Below are 22,889 nucleotides of genomic sequence, written 5' to 3'. Positions count from 1 at the left end.
ATCACCTATACCCTGGTATGATATCATGCTATGATGGCATGCTGTGCCGATCAGAACATTGCTCTCTCTGTCCTCTGCTCAATGGCTAGCGCTCTGGGCTATCATTCTGGATGAAGGTTCCCACAGACAGAGTCCAAAGTCTTCCCAGAAGAGGAGAAGAACCAACTCCTCATATGTCCCTCCAGTTTTGAGACTTGCTAAGACTTCCTTCCTTCCATTTTTCTTTGCTGCTCTTATTGTCATGGAGACGTGTCCAAGCGTGCGCCAAACTGCGGGGACTCCACTTGTGCTGAGGTTGAGTCTGGAATAACATTTTGATGATCCGTGTCTGCGAGGGCAGACGGCTTGTGTGCTTTGGCCCGAGGGCGAGCGGCCGGGCGGTTAAGGCGGCGTCCCCGGGGGAAGGCAAACAAACGCTGATGGACAGGTGGGGCATCCAGACGGACAGCGGCAGATCCAGAGTGGCACCTTGGCACGGGGGCTCGCTGGCACGGGCCAACAAAAATGTCTGCCTCATTAGGAGTGGACCGAGCGAGGCCGAGCGCCAGCAGCGGGCACTTTGGAACTCCAACAGTGGATACAAATAAAACAATGGCTGAATTTGGATGTTTGTTTACTGGTGTTAGAGCTTTTGAGCAAGTCAAACATACTTGTGACGTTGTTAAAACAGGAAAATAAATCAAGAATCAAAAGAAAAATTTGGTAACATAAATAAAATCCAGAGTGATACATCTCTCCAAGTTTTAGCAGTGTATTTTATCTTGATCATTCCTACACTGTCACCTACTTTGTTTTTCCACTAAAAGCACTTTTGTCGAGTCAGCGCAAAAAAAAAGGTTTTTGATAGATTGCACACCAGTGGAAGAAAAGGTGCTTCTGGAAATATTACCTCCAGTCAGACGCTCCACTCGGACACAAATCCTACTGAAGCAAGCGCATACCTAAAAGCTTATTGTTGCTCTGAGATGTATGACTAAAATATGTCTACATGCGCTAGATCCACTCTAGCTAGCTGCTACACATTCTGTTGCGACCTGAGTCCGCAGGTGTGGGGGTCAGGGGTCATCGCTTTATGGCAGAGCGGGAGGCGCATGCGGTGGCTTTTGGGGGAGGGGGTCAGGACCTGCGCTCCGTGGAATTTGGGAGTCATTGCGGCGATCGCAAACGGAGCGGCCAGTGTGACAGGTAGCCCCCGGAGGCTGAAAATAACAGCGTGTGTGTGTGTGTTTGGGGGTGGGGGCGATTCCAAACAGGAAGTGAACACAGAAGGGGTGAAAAAAAGAACTCACAAATGAGACCAGATGATAGCTTTGGAGCATAACTGCAAGCATTTACTTGCAAGTGTAAAAAGAAGTGAAGCAGGTCGACTCTAACTTCCTGTGTATATTCTTCTTCTTCTCTTAACAGCTGATGCTGATTCTTCTATTGGAAGAAGTGCTAGAGCAAAAAGCCAAAGAAAAAGCACAAAAAAGACCTGCAGGCCATGCTTTGATGCTTGCTGATCTGTTCTATCATCGGCGACGTCAGTCATGCAAGATGGCCGCTCAGACAAAGAAGGGACGGGTTTTCATACGTCTGAAGAAGTATGAATGTGGCATCACATCTATAATGTTGAATACTATACATACTATGTCATGCGGTGATGTCACCTATGATATCATGCTACAATGTCAAGTGATGATGTCACCAATGATATCACACAACTTTATCACACGACATCATGCTATGACGTTACCTATAACTCACGCTATGTCAAGCTATGATATCATGCCATGTTATGTTATATGACTTTATCATGTCACACAATGATATCAGGCAATGATATCACACTATGTTATCATGCTTATAATGTCAGCAATGAGTCAAGCTATGTTGTAACCTATGATGTCACCAACGATATCATGCAATGTCACCTATGAGATCACCTAAAGCTTTGATATCATATACACACTATGATATCATGCCATGATATCACTTTATCATCACCTATATCAAGCCATGATATCATGCTACAGTATGTTATGCTATATCAGTTTATCATGTCACCTATGATGTCACGCTATGATATCACGCTCTAACATCAAGCAATGATGTTACCTATGATATCACACGATATCATGCTATAATGTCACCTATGAGGCAAGCTATGTGGTAACCTATGATGTCGCCAATGATATCACGCTATGTCACCTATGAGATCACCTAAAAGCTGATATCATGCTATGATATCACTTTATCATGTGACCTATGAGATCACTTCTGTCAAGCCATGATATGCTATGATATCACTTTATCATGTCACCAATGATGTCACGCTATGATGTCATGTCACCTACGATATGCTATGATATCACTTTATCGTGTCACGTATGCCATGCTATGATGTCACCTATGAGATCACCCATATCAAGCCATGATATCATGCTACAGTATGTTATGCTAAATCACTTTATCACGTCACCTATGATATCACCCTATGATATCATGCTATAACACCAAGCAATGCTGTTACAGCATGATATCACAAAATATCACATTATGATATCATACTATGATGTCACCAATGATGTCATACTATGCCGTCACCTACGATATCACACTATGCTATCATGCTATAATGTCACCTATGAGGCAAGCTGTGTTGTAACCTATGATGTTGCCAATGATATCACGCTATGTCAACTATGATATCACTTATAATATCTTGCTATGATGTCACCTATGAATCAAGCTATGATATCATAGTATGATCTCATGCTATGACATCATGCTATAATGCCACATGTGATGTCACACTGTGATATCACCTATCTCCATCCCACACAAGCAGGATGAGCTGTATCGTTGCAAAGCTGACGCTTGGATAGAAGCGTTGAGTGGGATCGTAGTTAAAGATGTATTTTGTGCTCTTATATGAGGTTGCGGATACGAATGGCAAATTGAAGTTGGATGATTGCCTGACTTTTGTCCATCGGAACATTGCCTGCTCTGTGGGCGTCGTCGGGCGGCAGCACAAAGAACTCATAGAAACGTCCGCCGATGACGTATTGATCCGTGTGAACAACCCCGAGTGGAAAGCCGATACGGCGGCTTTCTTTCCACGCTCTGTCACACGATCCCACCCACAAGAAGGGACTCAGGTGTGTACAAAATAAAGAGATGGGGAGGAACAGGGGAACCAGGCGTGGGGGGGGGGCGAGGGGTCCTTCACCCGGCCCCAGGCTGGGTCACACAGTCCCTGACCTCTGACCTGGCTCTGAAAGAAGGGAATGTAGGGCAGGGGGACAGCGGCGTGTCTCAGCAGAACCGCAAGCGCACAGCATGGAACAAAGCCGCTCAGATATTACATAGTAAGATGATGCAATATTAGTATCACTGCAACAATGAATAGTACTCACCTTCCTCTACTCTCGCTTTGTTGCCATGGTGATGACTCTCACTTTAAAGACGCTTTCTCATCTCTGTTCTTCTTCACTCTTCTCCTTTAATCTTCCTTAAAGGGCCCTGCTGACCTTTGACCCATGCGTCTATCTGTCTCCCGAGCCATGTGCCTTCCAGATGTTTCCGCTGCAGCACACACAGGAAGTCAAGTAAATATTACACATTATTCACCTGCGTCATTATTCTGTAGAAGGGACATTTCAAAGACGCTCTAGCGTTCTAATGTGTGTCCCTTGAGCTTGTTTACGAACAACATATGTGAGAAAAATCTGAAAAAGAAAAAAAAACTCAGGCTTCGCTACACATCTTAAAATCAACATAAGGTGCTTGCTGGCTATCTGGCTGTAACTAATCTTTTTGTATGATGATGTCTGTTTAATGGAAGTATTGGAAGTATATTCCCCAACTTCATGGAGAGTGGGGTAGGGGTTAGGGGGGCGGTTCACATTTTGTCAGTCTCCAAAGACCTCCAAAGTGCGTGGCGACACACTCTTCCCCTGTCCGATTAAGCGCGCTAACAAGCTTAGCGGGCCCCGTGAAAGCCAGATTTAGCGCTGGTCGTCGTGACTGTAACAGTTCTTCCTATAAAAGCGCTTACTGCTCTGTCACGGTCCACCCCCCCACCTCCCCCCCCCTGCCCCACCGCCCCACTCCACCTTCCTGCTCTCTCGCTTCCAATTTGGCTCTGGGATCCTTGAGAGAGGGCGAGAGAGAGAGAGAGAGAGAGCCTTCTCTTCTTGGAGGAGGGAAATGCTGAGAACAAGTGTCAGGGAGAAAGGAGGCCATTGTGGGGGGGCTGGCCCGGGGACAAGTCAGCCATTGAGACGTGGCCAGCCGTGTACAATGGCTAAACTAACATCATTGACATTTGGAGTTGGCTGAGCTTTACAGCGGGAGGGAAAGGGAGGGGACAGGAGGGTTTGGGGGTGTCGGGGGGTGTCGGGGGGGGCGGTGTTGTCAGGGACTTCAGAGGCACAAATCATCTATCCAAAAAGTCATGTCAGCGACCCTCTGCTAGCTTTAAAGACATCTGAGATAGCCACCTCCCTTTAAAAGCCTGTCCCCATGGGCTGCGTGGGGTGGGGGTCACACCGGCAGGGCCACCAGAGGCCAGCGGGGCCATGGAGAACGGGCCCGGATCAAAGCGCTGCCCTCTCCACTCTAGTGGCCGCCATTAAAAGACGCTTTGATTAAATGAGGAGCGATACATGCTTGCCGCTTATGAAGTGATACCGCTAGAAGACCACATGGAGCTGATACCATGTTGATCACCACCATATCAAAAACTGTGAATGAAACCTTTTCTTTCATAAATTATTAATTATTTATTCAAATTAAATCATATGATGATTACGATTTCTAATATTGATTACGTATATTATAGTAAGGAATACAGTATACATTATACAAAATATCAAACGGGCATTTATTTTTTTGCACAATTTTCTTTAAATATTCTCAAAATATTCCCACTTCAAATTAAATCATATGATGATTATGATTTCTAATATTGATTACGTATATTATAGTAAGGAATACAGTATACATTATACAAAATATCAAACAGGCATTTCTTTTTTTGCATAATTTTCTTTAAATATTCTCAAAATATTCCCACGTCAATACGCACCGTTGGATGAATTATGAAAAAAATATTTCAGATGTCATTAGTTTGTGTTTATTTAACTATTTTATATTATAAACACATTTTATACTATTATTCTTTTAAATCCATTATTTTGCATGTAATTTAAATGGATTAATTGGTATCATAAATATGTTTCATATAAATATCTTGTAAATAATTTAAGTTGTATTCAAATTGTAGCTAATTAAAATATGTGTTTTGATTCTATAATTTTATAATGATTTCTTAAATAAATACTTTTGCTTTTATTTAGAATTAATTACATGCAAAAAATACTAAAATCAAACTGATTTGATATTATAAAACATATCTTGTGCTATTTCTAAATACTTTTTTGTGTATTTAAAATAGACATTCTATTACTATTTTATAAAAAAATATTTAGCATTTATTTAGTAACAAATTAGAGCTATTTTATAGTGTAAAATATATTTTATATATATTTTTCTCAAATATATTATTTAGCATTTAACTTGTAGTTCATTACAGTTATTTAAATATATCTAAAATATATTTTATATTATTTAAAATTAATAATTATATATTAAATTTATAATTCATTGAAATGATACCCTTTCCCAAAATATATTTTATGTTCTAAAATACATATTTTTTTATTAAATTTGTAACTAATTTTAATTACACATTTTAATTAATTTGATTAATTTTTTTATTTTGTATTTCATTTGTAACTAATACAAAACATTTTATACTATTTTTTAATCAATTATTTAGCACCTAATTTGTCATTCATTTAAATAATTTGATATTTAAAAATGTTTGATGTTACTACTGTATTCTTTAAAGATATTTTATGAGTTGAAGGAAATATTTGGAATATACATATTTAGCGGCAGCAGCTTCATGAAGGCCGCTTGTGTGTTGCAACAAGACCGTGCACGCAGTCGTAAGCGGGTAAACACGGCCGGACCACCTAGCCGGCCTCACCTGGCTCATCCTGGAGGCAGCTTTAACACGGTACCCCCGCCTGGGCCGTGCCACAGTGCACGGCGCCATCCCCAAAGTCCAAATTTTGGCTTCTTTCAGGGCCCTACGAGAGTAAACCCCCCTACCACCACCACCACCACCCCCACCCCGGCCTGATCGGGGGCAGCTCGGTCTCTTAAATGTAATAACAGCTGCTAAAAGCAACAAACTGAGAACCTGATATATACTCGCAAGGCCTGACCCCTGCCCTTGAATCAGCCCCCGACAGGCGCTACTTGAGTGCACCTCATAAACAGAATTCCCCGCAACGCCCCGTAGAGCCCCTTGGAAAAGCACTGGACTATTTTGGGTCGCCGCTAACGCATCCAAACACCTCTTTGGTGCGGAGGGAATGTTTCCGGGTGTATGTATAAAGCTGATGATTTATTTTCATTAGGAGTGCACCGCCAGGACACCCAACTGATGGCAGAATTAGCCTGCCTTAAAAAAACTGAACTTGAAAACGGAACTGAGAATTAACTGTGGTATCACTCCAGGTCAGAAAGTGGAAAACATATAAAATATAATATATCATAATATCTATATCTCTACAGCAATTCCAATGCCAGTTGTGCAGTAATAACAAAAAAAAAGAATGCAGGCTAGTAGTTAGCATTTACCCACAAATACTTGGATGACGCTAGCGTGACTTCTCGTTGAACACCAAAAGCTAGCAGCTAGTTTTACAAAAACCAATCAGCGATAAAAAGATGAGACCATATTGTTTTTGGAACAGAATTAGCCAAAAAGTAGTGCACCAGGTCAAACAGAAAAACATGGCTAACAACCGCCACAAGCTAGCCAACTACTGCTTGAGATGCATTTTAGTGGCTAACACTATTTTCTTGTATTTTTTTGAGCATTTTTATCCTCATATCACAACATATCTTGACGACAAGTAGGATAACAAATAAATATTGATTCACACTCATGAAGGACACCGCCATTGTTGTTGTGGTCAGGGTACGTCGACTCTGAAATGAATGTTAGCATATTATTATTACGCCTTTAGCTTTCCATCTAGTAGCTTGCCACAGAAGGCATTCTTGACACACTCACATAGCACAATAAGAGCATAACATGCGCAAATCCTGTCACAAATGTCACTTGGATATTTTTGTGAAGCATGCTAAGACGTTATATACTGTATACTGTATTGTGAGAAAAAAAACTGCATCCCCTCTTTGTGATATAGCTTCCTTTTGGTTTTCACTTTCTGCTGTTATTTAGCTAATTTGTAGACTTGTGTTTGTTTCCTTTTATTATGCAACGCGTCTTTTTTTCCATTTCTTTTTCTTTCTTTCATTTCCATTTTTTTTCCACACTCCCCTCCTCAATAATCTTCATAAATGTATTTTCGTACTGTTACGACTTTATTATCATAATATTATAACTTTTTGTCCAACCTAATATTACTCGAACTTTATTAAGTTTTCTTTGTTTAACAAATTTTTTCACATATATTTTTATTTAATATTTAAATTATTTTTCTCATAATATTGCAAGTTTATTACTTTTTTATTGGTAAAATTATGGCTATTTATTTTCAGTTTAAACTCAACTCAATTTTAACTAAACTAAATTTCAACTATTTTTCTTCTCATAATTCTCACTTCACCAGTCCAGGGTGTACCCCGCCTCTCGCCCAAAGACAGCTGGGATAGGCTCCAGCACCCCCGCGACCCTCGTGAGGAAAAAGCGGTAGAAAATGAATGAATGAATGAATGAATTCTCACTTCATCCCATGATGCACTGCTTCCAAACAACCAGAGATACGACACACGTGAAAACACAGCCAGCTCCTGTCCGGACAAAGACACGCCTGTCCTCGCCGCCACAACCTGAGCTGGAGTTTATGTGGGCCGGCGTCCAGCTCACCTTCTGTGTCCCGGGTGTGGGAGGGGCAAAGAGGAGGAGCGGTGAGACGGGGCGGCCATGTTGGCGGAACACTGTACTGTGCACTGTCAAGGCGGGCCACCCCCTAAGCTTAGGCCACCCAGCCGTCCATCCTGATGTTTAGAGTTCCCCGCGTCCCGGGACGGCCGTGTGTGCCTTCTATGTAACGTGACGGGAAATGGCCAAAACGTGGTGCCAACACCTGCTGCGAACATCCATGCAGCGTTGTCCGGAGATGTTTTTATCTTGAGAAAGTGAAGAAACAAATTGGACGCTGTTGCGACACCACAATGATGTCACATTGTCCTGAGAAAACGCCACGTCTTCATTTGACTCCATATTTCTTCACTTGCACGCTGGGTGTTTGTGTAAATCATTCAGAAAAAAAAGATGGCTGGAGCCTCCAATGATGTCATTTTGGACATTGTAGCCAAATGTTCTTGGGAGACCACTTTGTCATCTTTTCATACGTCTCTTTTTTGGGTCGTACACCTGAGCACAATTACGCTCCCGGAGCTCAGAGGACCTCTGACCCCGTTGCGTTCGGGGAACATCGGCAGCCTCGCCTCCCATCTCTGGTTTTCATCAGCATACGAGGAGCAGGAAGTCGCCTGGAGCAATCAGGCGTCCTTTTCTATCTTCAAGTTCACTCAGGCCGTCCGTCCTTTGAAGGTCCAAACCAATCTGGGCTGAGGACATAACTCAATTGTCTTTGCATCCAGTCTGCGTACATCCTGGACTCTAAATGAGCAACATGGTTTCTCTTCTCTGAAGGCAACAAAAACAGCTCTATTTCGTCCCTAAAAACATCAAAGGACCCTTAGAGTACAACCTGACCTTACCTTAAGTTAAACCCAACTGGGAACACACTGTTTTTGTTTTGTTGGGGTAGCTTTAATGCTAACTGTCTGTCTCCGACAGCATGCGTGGCTCCAAGGAGCACTTTTGTGCCCTTTATCCGCTTCTGACATCGTTGATGGCGGTTAATCGATTCTAGAACCAACCATGATAAGGGAATTTCCATCAAGTAGGACTCTTTATTTACAATTGTAATATTTTCATCGTTCTAGAGCATCAAAAACCTGTTTATGACCTTCTAAATGTGTTTATTTAACATTAATAGAGCCCTCTAGACATTAAATAACACCCCCATAGTCGCCTTTACACTCCTATTATGCAATATAGTAGATATAATATGAGAATATATTACATATTTTGAATAATAAACCTGTCTATGACTTTCTAAATGTGTTTTTAACATTAATAGAGACCCCTATACAAGCAATAACACCCCCATAGTCACCTTAACACTCCTATTACACAATATAGTAGATATAATATGAGAAAATATTACATATTTTGAATAATAAACCTGTCTATGACCTTCTAAATGTGTTTTTTAAAATTAATAGAGACCCGTAGACAAGAAATAACACCCCCATAGTCACCTTAACACTCCTATTACACAATATAGTAGATATAATATGAGAAGATATTACATATTTTGAATAATAAACCTGTCTATGACCTTCTAAATGTGTTTTTTTAACATTAATAGAGTCCCGTAGACAAGAAATAACACCCCCATAGTAACCTTAACACTCCTATTACACAATATAGTAGATATATGAGAAAATATTACATATTTTGAATAATAAACCTGTCTATGACCTTCTAAATGTGTTTATTTAACATTAATAGAGCCCTCTAGACATTAAATAACACCCCCATAGTCACCTCTACACACCTATTATAGAATATAGTAGATATAATATGAGAAAACATTACATATTATGAATAATGAACCTGTCTATGGCCTTCTAAATGTGATTTTTAACATTAATAGAGACCTCTAGACAAGAAATAACACCCCTGTAGTCACCTTTACACTCCAGTGTGATCTTGCTAGACTAGCTGATTCGCTGAAGAAAAACAACACGATTAAAGGTACAGCTCAGCCTGCTGCAGACGGCTTCCTTTGAAGAGATCCTTTTTTAGAAAATGGTGGACGTATGCAAAGGGCAGGTTATCTAGCTAGAGGTGGGTATCATGTCCACATAGGTTCCTTCATGGGTCTTCCATAGCGAGCGTTTGAGAACAAACAAGTGACGCAAACAAGTGAAGGAGATGATGGATTTTCACCCCGTTTTCTCATAAACAGGCTCTGAGGACACATGACGCTGTTACAGCATCTTTAAAACGTCACTTTTGCATCATACGGGACCTTTAAAATTTGAGGAAACATTACAAAATCTGAATCAGCACCAACATGCAATGATTTAAAACAGATCTGAAAAGACGAGGAGGAATCCCGTTTGTATGCTAACAGTGATTGCTATGATCAGTTTGGTTATTTTAGGCTGCTGGTGCTACCAATGGCAAATGTTTCCGTTTAACCGTGTACTTATCCAACATAATAGATGCCATATATCACGTACAACAATGTAACATTAAGCCGCTAAAGTGCTAACATTTAGGATGCTAGCAGTGGCAAACTGCTTCTGTGTTTTCTTGTGGTGAGGTGTGCTGATGTAACTGTGTACTTGTCCAACATAAAAGAAGCCATGGAGCACATACAAAAACATCAAATTAAGGAGCTAAAGTGCTAACATTTAGGATGCTAGCAGTGGTAAAATGCTTTTGTGTTTTCCAATGGTGAGATATGCTGATGGAATGTGTACTTGTCCAACATAAAAGAAGCCATGTAGCACATACAAAAACATAACATTAAGGAGCTAAAGTGCTAACATTTAGTATGCTAGCAGTGGCAAACTGCTTGCTTGCAAAACACAGGTTTTACAGTGACGAGGTACACTGCTGTAACTCTGTACTTGTCTAACGTAATAGACACCATATATCACATACAAAAACATCAAATTAAGGAGCTAAAGTGCTAACATTTAGGATGCTAGCAGTGGCAAAATGCTTTTGTGTTTTCCCGTGGTGAGGTATGCTGATGTAATGTGTACTTGTCAAACATAAAAGAAGCCATGTAGCACATACAAAAACATAACATTAAGGAGCTAAAGTGCTAACATTTAGTATGCTAGCAGTGGCAAACTGCTTGCTTGCAAAACACAGGTTTTACAGTGACTAGGTACACTGCTGTAACTCTGTACTTGTCTAATGTAATAAACACCATATATCACATACAAAAACATAACATTAAGGAGCTAAAGTGCTAACATTTAGTATGCTAGCAGTGGCAAACTGCTTGCTTGCAAAACACAGGTTTTACAGTGACGAGGTACACTGCTGTAACTCTGTACTTGTCTAACGTAATAGACACCATATATCACATACAAAAACATCAAATTAAGGAGCTAAAGTGCTAACATTTAGGATGCTAGCAGTGGTAAAATGCTTTTGTGTTTTCCAATGGTGAGATATGCTGATGGAATGTGTACTTGTCCAACATAAAAGAAGCCATGTAGCACATACAAAAACATAACATTAAGGAGCTAAAGTGCTAACATTTAGTATGCTAGCAGTGGCAAACTGCTTGCTTGCAAAACACAGTTTTTACAGTGACTAGGTACACTGCTGTAACTCTGTACTTGTCTAACATAATAAACACCATATATCTCATACAAAAACATAACATTAAGGAGCTAAAGTGCTAACATTTAGGATGCTAGCAGTGGCAAACTGCTTCTGTGTTTTACGGTGACAAGGTACACTGCTGTAACTCTGTACTTGTCTAACGTAATAGACACCATATATCACATACAAAAACATCAAATTAAGGAGCTAAAGTGCTAACATTTAGGATGCTAGCAGTGGTAAAATGCTTTTGTGTTTTCCAATGGTGAGATATGCTGATGGAATGTGTACTTGTCCAACATAAAAGAAGCCATGTAGCACATACAAAAACATAACATTAAGGAGCTAAAGTGCTAACATTTAGTATGCTAGCAGTGGCAAACTGCTTGCTTGCAAAACACAGGTTTTACAGTGACAAGGTACACTGCTGTAACTCTGTACTTGTCTAATGTAATAAACACCATATATCACATACAAAAACATAACATTAAGGAGCTACGGTGCTAACATTTAGGATGCTAGCAGTGGCAAAATGCTTTTGTGTTTTCCCGTGGTGAGATATGCTGATGTAATGTGTACTTGTCCAACATAAAAGAAGCCATGTAGCACATACAAAAACATAACATTAAGGAGCTACGGTGCTAACATTTAGGATGCTAGCAGTGGCAAACTGCTTCTGTGTTTTACGGTGACAAGGTACACTGCTGTAACTCTGTACTTGTCTAACGTAATAGACACCATATATCACATACAAAAACATCAAATTAAGGAGCTAAAGTGCTAACATTTAGGATGCTAGCAGTGGCAAAATGCTTTTGTGTTTTCCCGTGGTGAGGTATGCTGATGTAATGTGTACTTGTCAAACATAAAAGAAGCCATGTAGCACATACAAAAACATAACATTAAGGAGCTAAAGTGCTAACATTTAGTATGCTAGCAGTGGCAAACTGCTTGCTTGCAAAACACAGTTTTTACAGTGACTAGGTACACTGCTGTAACTCTGTACTTGTCTAACATAATAAACACCATATATCTCATACAAAAACATAACATTAATAAGCTAAAGTGCTAACATTTAGGATGCTAGCAGTGGCAAACTGCTTCTGTGTTTTACGGTGACAAGGTACACTGCTGTAACTCTGTACTTGTCTAACGTAATAGACACCATATATCACATACAAAAACATCAAATTAAGGAGCTAAAGTGCTAACATTTAGGATGCTAGCAGTGGTAAAATGCTTTTGTGTTTTCCAATGGTGAGATATGCTGATGGAATGTGTACTTGTCCAACATAAAAGAAGCCATGTAGCACATACAAAAACATAACATTAAGGAGCTAAAGTGCTAACATTTAGTATGCTAGCAGTGGCAAACTGCTTGCTTGCAAAACACAGGTTTTACAGTGACAGGGTACACTGCTGTAACTCTGTACTTGTCTAATGTAATAAACACCATATATCACATACAAAAACATAACATTAAGGAGCTACGGTGCTAACATTTAGGATGCTAGCAGTGGCAAACTGCTTCTGTGTTTTACAAGGTACACTGCTGTAACTCTGTACTTGTCTAACGTAATAGACACCATATATCACATACAAAAACATCAAATTAAGGAGCTAAAGTGCTAACATTTAGGATGCTAGCAGTGGCAAAATGCTTTTGTGTTTTCCCGTGGTGAGGTATGCTGATGTAATGTGTACTTGTCCAACATAAAAGAAGCCATGTAGCACATACAAAAACATAACATTAAGGAGCTACGGTGCTAACATTTAGGATGCTAGCAGTGGCAAACTGCTTCTGTGTTTTACAGTGACAAGGTACACTGCTGTAACTCTGTACTTGTCTAACGTAATAGACACCATATATCACATACAAAAACATCAAATTAAGGAGCTAAAGTGCTAACATTTAGGATGCTAGCAGTGGTAAAATGCTTTTGTGTTTTCCAATGGTGAGATATGCTGATGGAATGTGTACTTGTCCAACATAAAAGAAGCCATGTAGCACATACAAAAACATAACATTAAGGAGCTAAAGTGCTAACATTTAGTATGCTAGCAGTGGCAAACTGCTTGCTTGCAAAACACAGGTTTTACAGTGACAGGGTACACTGCTGTAACTCTGTACTTGTCTAACGTAATAAACACTATATATCTCATACAAAAACATAACATTAATAAGCTAAAGTGCTAACATTTAGGATGCTAGCAATGGCAAACTGTTTCTGTGTTTTACGGTGACAAGGTACACTGCTGTAACTCTGTACTTGTCTAACGTAATAAGACACAATATATCACATACAAGAACATCAAATTAAGGAGCTAAAGTGCTAACATCAAGGTTATGCTAGGTTAGCCCACTATTCCCTGAAGAAAACCAACATGGCTAAACTTACTGCTCCCACGTCTGTAGCTGACTGACGGTGAGTTAAGGTGTAGCGAAGCCTGTGACACATTTGTATGGTTTAGGATACGATACCATTCTATACAATCAGATACAAAACGTGTTGACAGCTGAAGTAGATAAAAACTATAATGATTAGTAGAGGCCAGCTATGAGTTCTTAGTGTTACATAGCCTGACATTAGGAGTGTTTTTAATGAAGGAGCCTCCCGGCCACAGACTGTCATCAGGATCGTGGGGGTGGGTTGGGTGTGCTCGGCTACAGCTGGGTTACAGGTGGAAGAGGGGGGGAGAAATATAACGTGTTCTGATGCAAACAGCTAAAGCGGCACTAGATTGAATCATCACTAATGACACACTGGCCCTCCTTACGTCCATATGCAGCATGTCCAGATGAGTGTTTTGGGGTTTTTTTTTTATGCTCAGGCCACTTTTAAAGATTGTGGGTCCAAAAAAGCAAATGAAATGTAAAAAGCAGTTACCTCAGCACTTGGCCAGCGCTCTAATTAAAACCAAACTTGTTTCCTTCAGTGAACAAACACGACAGGCTTTTTTTTTCAAAGCAAAATATTAAGTGAGTGCAGGTGCTGCAGGAATGGCCGTGTATGTGTTCGTGTGTGTGTGTGTGTGTGTGCGTGTGTAGTTTATTTATGTATTTGTGCATGTGCTTCCTCTTTTCACGCACACTCCAGCCGCACAGCAAAGGAGTCGCACTTTGCCTCAGCGCCGCTCTGTCGGCCTGCAGGAAGACTGGAGCGCATGATTGTTACGCTCTAAAGGGGGGTGGGGGCCAGAGGGGGGGCTAAACAAGGACCAGATGCAAAGGGGTCCAGCTCCTGGTGGGACACTCGGTAGCCCCAGTGGACCCTTTGACAGTATCCATGTATCCTTTAGTAGGCTATTTTAATTCAATTTATTAGCTTTATTATTTTAATTATTATTGTTAAAAATTATTATTTGAATGTCATTTGTATTCTTTTGTGATTTTATTAATTCTATAATATTATTATATGAATTGATTAATAATCAATTTATTATAGTTGACTAATATTTCTTTTTTGAATTTGAATATTTAGAGACTCATAATATGCCCATGGAGGCGGAGTTCATTTTATTTATTTTTTATTTTTCCTATTCATAGAACGTGTGTGTGCGTATGTGTGGCTGCTGTAGCAAAGGAATTTCCTGCAAAGGATCAATCAAGTATCTATCTATCATTTTGGGGGGGAAAAATGCTAAGTTTGATGATTTAGCGTGTGGAAAACTGCAGTGCGTCATGCTGATAATGAACGTTAGCATATAAATGACAGTCGCATGTGAACTTGGCATGTAAAAGCTAAGCTGTTGTCGTAGCGACTCATGCTCATGCCGGCGTCCTAAACGGGATGCAGCTGGGTTGAGATATTTTGGCATCATTGCTGGAACTAAGGTCACGCTTGCTTCACCCCCCCCCCCCCCCCCCCCCCCCTCCAAAGAAGCAGGTGAACAGCCCGAGGGCAGTACCAAAGTTTGCACAGACTTTTAGGAGGTTTAAGGAAAAGTCTTTAAGGTCGATACCCTACCACACCAAATGATACCATGGTAGGATTCTGTACGATACCAGACCATGCATACACGATACAAGACCAGGTATCAAACAATAACATATGATTCAATGCGATACAATACATTATGACACAATATTATTGTGATACGATACATGATTATGTGAAATATGATGCACCATGATACCAAACCATATGTTTCTAACACAATCCATAGGATTCTATATGATGTGATTCAATGCCCTTTTATATTATTCAATGCAGTGTGTCATACGATTGTATATGATACTATGCAATACAATAATTATAGGTTATCACATGGTTTGTGCCAGTATCAGCCCGAGACCAAAGGTTTATATCTAAACAGTGTAAACACAATAATTGCAAAAATATTTCAACAATAATATTTTATCAACAGTCTTATCTTATCAATGTCTGACAATTAAAGTTCCATTAATCAAGTATCGCAATGCATGCGTTTGGATGCGATACTATACCATTTCTTATCACATACTACAGTATCAATTGGCCCTGTACCCTAGAAACCGCCCGTGAATGATACGGGAAAAGGCCCAAATGATACTGTGTCAAAGCCCAGGGCAGTGATACTGATAAAATATAGAGTTTAACCATGTCCAGTATCAGCCCCCGTAGCTGTCCACTCAGAGCGCGCTGCTCTGGTATCGTGCCCGTGAAACAACCAATCAGAGAACAGCACACGAGTGCTTAGTGCCTAGTGCTTCTCCAGTCACCAAAAAAACCAAACTTGATTAATGGAACTTTAATTGTCAGACATTGATTAATAAGACTGTTGATAAAATATTATTGTTGAAATATTTTTGCAATTATTGTGTTTACACTGTTTACATATAATACATGTAATAAAATGAACATTTTCTGGAAACAAAATGGTCTTTTGATGAAATAGTACGTGATAATAAGCTCATGATTAAATAGTATGTGATAATAACATCATCACATGGTTTGTCTGGTATCAGGCCCTTCGGTCTCGGGCTGATACTGACACTTGGGGGCATGATACCTGGCCTGATACCAGACAAACCATGTGATAACCTATAATTATGACACAATATTATTGTGATAAGATACATGATTATGTGAAATATGATGCACCATGATACCAAACCATATGATTCTAACACAATCCATAGGATTTTATATGATGTGATTCAATGCCCTTGTATACTATTCAATGCAGTGTATGATATGATTCTATATGATACTATGCAATACTATGCAATAATGTATGATATCATTGATATGATATGATACAGTGCAATGCATGCGTTTTGGATGCGATACTATACATATCAGACCACACAATTCCACATAGGACACTAAATCATTCTGATATTCTTTGCAACATTGAAGGCCAATTGCTATGGAAGAACGCCTTGAAGAAGAACAGAGAGCAACTCCACATCTTTCCACTTCCTGTAGGTTGGAATGCGACCCAATACTTTTGCCCGAGTGGCGTATTTCTCCTGACTTTTTCCAGTGAAACATGTGAACTGTTTGACAGCCGCTATTAGTGGAACCGTTTGCTAGAAGGCGGATTATTTTTCCTCCGACCTTCCAAGAGCGGCCTCTTTTCCGCACTCACCTTCCATCCTGGTCACCGCAGCAGCACGTTTGGACACGGGACGCCAGCTGCGGGAGGACAAAAACAAACGGGATTAATGATGATGTACAGACCAGCAAAAACAGTCAACTGTCATCTTATCAAAGATGGCTTTCTAGGCCACACCCCCTTACATGATTTGCTCCTCCCATCAGGTCTGCATCCTCTCACGTTCCTCCTGGATCCCCGCCACGCCGGGGCAGGCGTCTTGGCACGGCGCTGACCGGGAATTTTCCACAGGTCGTCACACAGGCCTACCTTTGTGTGTGCCCGTGCACCTCCTCCCTGGACGCACACACACACACACACACACACACACTGACTCACAAACAGCGTCACAAAGCTGGGTCCAGATGTTGAAAGCTGGCCCTCGTTGCCTGGCTCGGCCCCAGGCTGCGTTTAATACGTGAAATGTAACGAGGAAGCACTTAGGAGAGCTATTGTTGCAGAAGGTCTGCATAAATGGGAATTACGCGTCCAGCTGGGCCTTCAGCGTCGCTGACGTCAGTGCTGGCTGTCAGAATGAGAACCTTTCCCTCCTTCATTATCAAACGTTGGCAGGTGCGGCGGGTCTGGACTCCAAAGGAGACTAAAAAAAAACCCCAAAACAGTGTTATTGTTGTTGTGTTAATAAAGTTGGCGACAGTTGGCCAACACAATAAACGCTACAATGGAGTGTATCATGTTGCTGAAAAATAACCCAATAAAATAAGTGTAGCTCTTGTTAATTATTGTAAAAAAAACACTCAGAAGATAAGCAATTAATGTGCTAACTTCACAAGCCGGTGGAACCTCACTCATTCATTCATTTTCTACCGCTTTTCCTCACGAGGGTCGCGGGGGCGCTGGAGCCTATCCCAGCTGTCTTCGGGCCAGCCAATCACAGCGCACATATAGACAAACAACCATTCACACTCACATTCATACCTATGGACAATTTGGAACCTCCCTCTATTCATCTAATTTAATGAAATATGTTCATTAAAATGGAATATGTTAATATGGTGCCAAAGCTCCAGAAGGGTCAGAAAGGTTGTTGGTGTTTAGTCCAAGCTGACCCAGGTGGCGTCTTCAGTGGATTATTCTCATGTAAAGCAGAAGCTTTTCCACACTCACAGCTTGCTGCCCACAGAGCCGCTCCGAGGACCCCTGGTGGCGAGGGTAATTAAAGCACCATAGTCCAGCCGGGCTGCAGTATCGCCCGCAAATCCACAGAGAATGACCGCAGACCCCGGGTGCCGCTAATCCTGTTTGCGGCCTTCGGGAAGCGCTTCAGCCTCGGCCGGAAGACGGGGAGGTCGCGGCCGGGCGACAATAGCCCAGCGGAGGTCGTCGAGGGGCGGGAAGGACGTTCCCGCATTCACCCTCGCTCCACGTCTCCTTCTGTGTCGATGCTTTTGTTGGCGCAGAGAAGAGAAAGTTGAAAAAGTGCTTTTTCTTTTTTGCCATTATGGTGACACATGTGAGGGGCTCAAGCATTGAGTGGGTGCATTGAACAGGAAAAGAACACGGCGCTGAATAAAATCAGTCAGTGAACGCAACAAGATGCTTCGTCTTCAACACAAGAAGAGCCGCGTGTCACACGAGCACGATATTGTCGTCGCTCCCTAACATTTACACCCAATACATCGAAGACTTTGTCTCGCTCTGTCCCAGACTGGAAAAGCTGGACTTTTGTCTGCATGGAGTAGTAGGCCACATTGGGAAAAAAAAATCGGAGATATCGAGAATAAAGTCGTGAATTTATGACAATTTTTGATGAAGTTCAGAGAAAAAAACATTTTTTATAAATTCATGTGAATAACTTCGTTCACAAGAAAAAGTGGTGAATTTAATTCCTTTTTTTAATTGAAATAATCTAATAAAATAAATAATATAATAAAATAAATGAAATTAAATTAATAATTAAATAAATGAAGTTTTCAATGCAGACTTTATTATCATAATATTCTGACTTTTTTCCTCGTAAATTTATGGGAAGTTGCAAATTTACAAGAAAAAAAGTATTGTCATAATATTCATTCATTCATTCATTCATTTTCTACCTCTCATCCTCAGGTCGCGGGGGTGCTGGAGCCTATCCCAGCTGTTTTCAGGCGAGAGGCGGGGTACACCCTGGACTGGTGGCCAGCCAAACACAGGGCACATATAGACAAACCACAAACCATTCACACTCACATTCATACCTATGGACAATTTGGAGTGGCCAATTAACCTAGCATGTTTTTGGAATGTGGGAGGAAACCGGAGTACCCGGAGAAAACCCACGCATGCACGGGGAGAACACGCAAACTCCACACAGAGATGTACCCAAAATATTTGACATAATAAAAGTACAACATATAAGACAAAACCTGTTTTTGACCTTGTAAATACGGGTTTTAGACATGAAATAACACCCCTACAGTCACCTTTGCACTCTTGTTACCAATACAGTAAACATAATAGAAGAAAATGAGACATACAAAACCTGTTTATGACCTTGCTAGCATGATAGCCGTTAGCATGTTAGCATTTTAGCTAATATACTCATGTCTATAGGCAAATGGCATGGCATGATGTAGGGACACTATGGGACTGCTGTAACACTTTGGGGACTTGTTGCTTTTTTGCTAGATGTTGCCATGCTAACTGTTAGCATGTTAGCATTTTTACTCATTTTTTAACTAATTTACTCATGTCTAAAGGCAAATGGACAATTTGGAGTCGCCAATGAACCTAGCATGTTTTTGGAATGTGGGAGGAAACCGGAGTACCCGGGGAAAACCCACGCATGCACGGGGAGAACATGCAAACTCCACACAGAGATGGCCGAGGGTGGAATCGAACTCAGATCTCTAAGCTGTGAGGCCTGCGCGCTCATGCAACCCTCTTGTCAAGTTACTTTTCTCTCCTAAATTTAACAACAAAAACATATCTTTGACTTTATTCTTGTAATATTCCGACCTCCTTGTCAGAAATGTACTACTTTATTCCCATAATACTACGACTCATTACGACAGATTCGTTTTTTTTTCCTCAATGTGTCCCTAATACTCCATCGTAATCGCACCCAAAACACCTGCGAGGGCCTGGATTCATCAAATCTTGGATTGTTGGCATACAGGAAATGTGATGACATCACTATGTGGAGGGTTTGGACCGGCAGCGCCCAGAAAAACTGCAATAATAGTCCGTCATGAAGAGACCCAACAGGAGGGACACAAACACCCTCATTGTGAGCAACACCTGTGCAGACACACAGGAGGCGCGGCAGTCATTCACCGGAGTTGGTTGGAGGGGAAAAAAAACGTCTGCTGAAAACGTGACGCAAGGTCTTTGCAGGCGGAATGTTGTTTGGTTTTCCATGATGCAATGTCCCCCAGCGGGGAGACAAAACTGTCTTGCCGCGACACCTTCTTATACGCACACTAGCAAGTCATGTATTTGACATAAGTGAGCCCCAACACTGGAATTGTCTGAATATTTGACCAGAACCTCTTCCTGCAGTCCCACTATGACAATAAATCACCTTATTACTCATCATTACACGCCTCATTAATGGGAGATAAATAAACTCTCACTGCGGCTGAGGCTATAAGCGGCAAGCAACATTTGAGCTCAAAGCCAGACTTGAGTCCACGTCCGAGACCGCAGCAGCTCGGGGAAACATTGTGGGCGGAGCTTAGCTTCCTTTATAGGGCATCTTATTGACACACTGTGGAAATGGGCAAAGGGTCAGTAAACACAACACTACCCTCAAAACAACATTCATTCATTTTCTACCGCTTTTCCTCAAGAGGGTCGCGGGCGTGCTGGAACCTATCCCAGCTGTCTTTGGGCGAGAGGCGGGGTACACCCTGGACTGATCGCCAGCCAATCACAGGGCACATACTATAGTATAGACAAACAACCATTCACACTCACGTTCATACCTATGGACAATTTGGAGTCGCCAATTAACCTAGCATGTTTTTGGAATGTGGGAGGAAACCGGAGTACCCGGAGAAAACCCACGCATGCACAGGAACATGCAAACTCCACACAGAGGGATGGCCGAGGGTGGAATTGAACCCTGGTCTCCTAGCTGTGAGGTCTGCGCGCTAACCACTCGACCGTCGTGCCGCCCCCTCAAAACAACAGGTAGGCAAAAAATAACTACCGCGGCCACTCCCTCCAACGCTACTATATTTGGATTTGTATCCAGTGCCTGACTAAAATCACTCCTATATTAATTTTAAATACACAAAAATATCATTGACTTTATCCTCCGATGTTTATCTTCCCTCATTATTTCTCCCGTCCGAGCGCACAGATCCTCGCTGATCTCTCTCCCGACATTCCAGGAGAAATTAGGGAATCAACAGGCATGAAATTCATTTCTCACATGGCTGCCTCCGCGCCTCCTAATCATAACCTGCACTGACAATTCAATCCTGCACTCCAGCGCCTCCTTGCTCCTCCCTCCTTGGCTCCCGCCCTCCTTGCAGCCTCACCCAGGCGCCACCTCATTAGCCCCCGACACACAACAATTAACAATGACAAGTATAATTACAGTAATGGCCGTAACAGACCAAGTGACCCGCTTCTTCTCTACAAGTTCACCCTGTAGACTGGAGGGTGGGGGCGAGGGGGTGGGGGGGTGTTTGGGTAGCGGATGTGGTGTTAGACGAGCGTATGAACAAACTCGCTAATGGCTGCTGGGGGCTGGTGATTAGCCTGCGTGGAACCGGGATGGCCGGGGTCCAGCTTGGTCCCCCCAACCCCGCCCCGGGGAAGCGCGTTTTACAGCAGGGGTCGGGTCCACAAAAGCTTAAATGCGCCTGCTGCCTCCGCATGGACGTGATGGATGGAGGCAGGTAAACGGCCCAACTGGAGTCATGGATGATTGCAGCAATTTAGCCGCAGCGCTGCCAAGATGTCCGCATTCCAGCATCGGAGCTCACCAAGCGGGCTAATCCCCCCCAGTCAGGGACCACTAGTCAGGGATGTGTGTGTGTTGGGGGGGGGGGGGGGGGTTATTATGTGTTGGGTAATAGGAGTGTAAAGGTGACTATAGGGGTGTTATTTAATATTTAGAGAGCTCTAATGTTGAAAAGCATATCGATATTGTCCATACAGGTTTTGTATCTGTTTTTTTCTTTTATTATGTCTACTATATTGGATCATAGGAGTGTAAATGTGACTATAGGGGTGTTATTTAATATTTAAAGAGCTCTAATGTTGAAAAGCATATCGATATTGTCCATACAGGTTTTGTATCTGTTTTTTTCTTTTATTACGTCTACTATATTGGATCATAGGAGTGTAAATGTGACTATAGGGGTGTTATTTAATATTTAGAGAGCTCTAATGTTGAAAAGCATATCAATATTGTCCATACAGGTTTTGTATCTTTTTTCTTCATTTATTACGTCTACTATATTGGATCATAGGAGTGTAAATGTGAACAGGTTTTGTGCGTCTTATTTTCTCTTACAATGTCTACTATATTGGATAATGCCTAGAGGGCTCTAATCTGTATTTTTATAAGGTCTTAAACAGGTTTAAATACCACAACATTACATTTATAAAGGGAATATTTTTGTAGTTAGCGTATAGAAAACCTGTATACAACCTTGTAAATATGTTTTTTAACATTATTAGAGCCCTCCAGACATGAAATAACCCCCCTGTAGTTGCCTTTACACTGCTATTACCCAATATAGTAAGACATAATAAGAGAAAATAAAATATATATAAGTCTTGTTCTCGTGTGTGTTGCTGTGAATGTGGAAGACGCTGAGTGTGGGGCAGACAGGAA

The 22,889-nt window shown here is 41.4% G+C and overlaps 1 protein-coding gene across 5 annotated transcripts in view; it reads right to left on the bottom strand.

The window, feature by feature from the left end:
* Positions 1 to 22,889, bottom strand: part of LOC131134938 (uncharacterized) — a 64,256-nt gene that overhangs the window by 33,210 nt on the left and 8,157 nt on the right. For 4 of the 5 annotated variants that reach the window (XM_058080659.1, XM_058080657.1, XM_058080660.1 and 1 more), the window contains 4 exons: positions 17,581 to 17,696; positions 17,242 to 17,392; positions 17,090 to 17,136; positions 3,399 to 3,567 (listed from right to left, as the gene is read on the bottom strand). In XM_058080659.1, the coding sequence (XP_057936642.1) occupies positions 17,102 to 17,136; positions 17,242 to 17,392; positions 17,581 to 17,696 (302 nt within the window). In that variant the 3' untranslated portion in view covers positions 3,399 to 3,567; positions 17,090 to 17,101. Of the gene's footprint in view, positions 1 to 3,398; positions 3,568 to 16,358; positions 17,137 to 17,241; positions 17,393 to 17,580; positions 17,697 to 22,889 lie in introns of those variants that run through there. The other variant, XM_058080658.1, reaches the window with a different exon arrangement.

This window comes from Doryrhamphus excisus, chromosome 8 (genome assembly GCF_030265055.1).
Source record: "Doryrhamphus excisus isolate RoL2022-K1 chromosome 8, RoL_Dexc_1.0, whole genome shotgun sequence".
NCBI classification, from domain to species: Eukaryota; Metazoa; Chordata; class Actinopteri; order Syngnathiformes; family Syngnathidae; genus Doryrhamphus; species Doryrhamphus excisus.
Note: the sequence above shows the minus strand (reverse complement) of the source record. Positions and strands in the feature narration are given on the sequence as shown.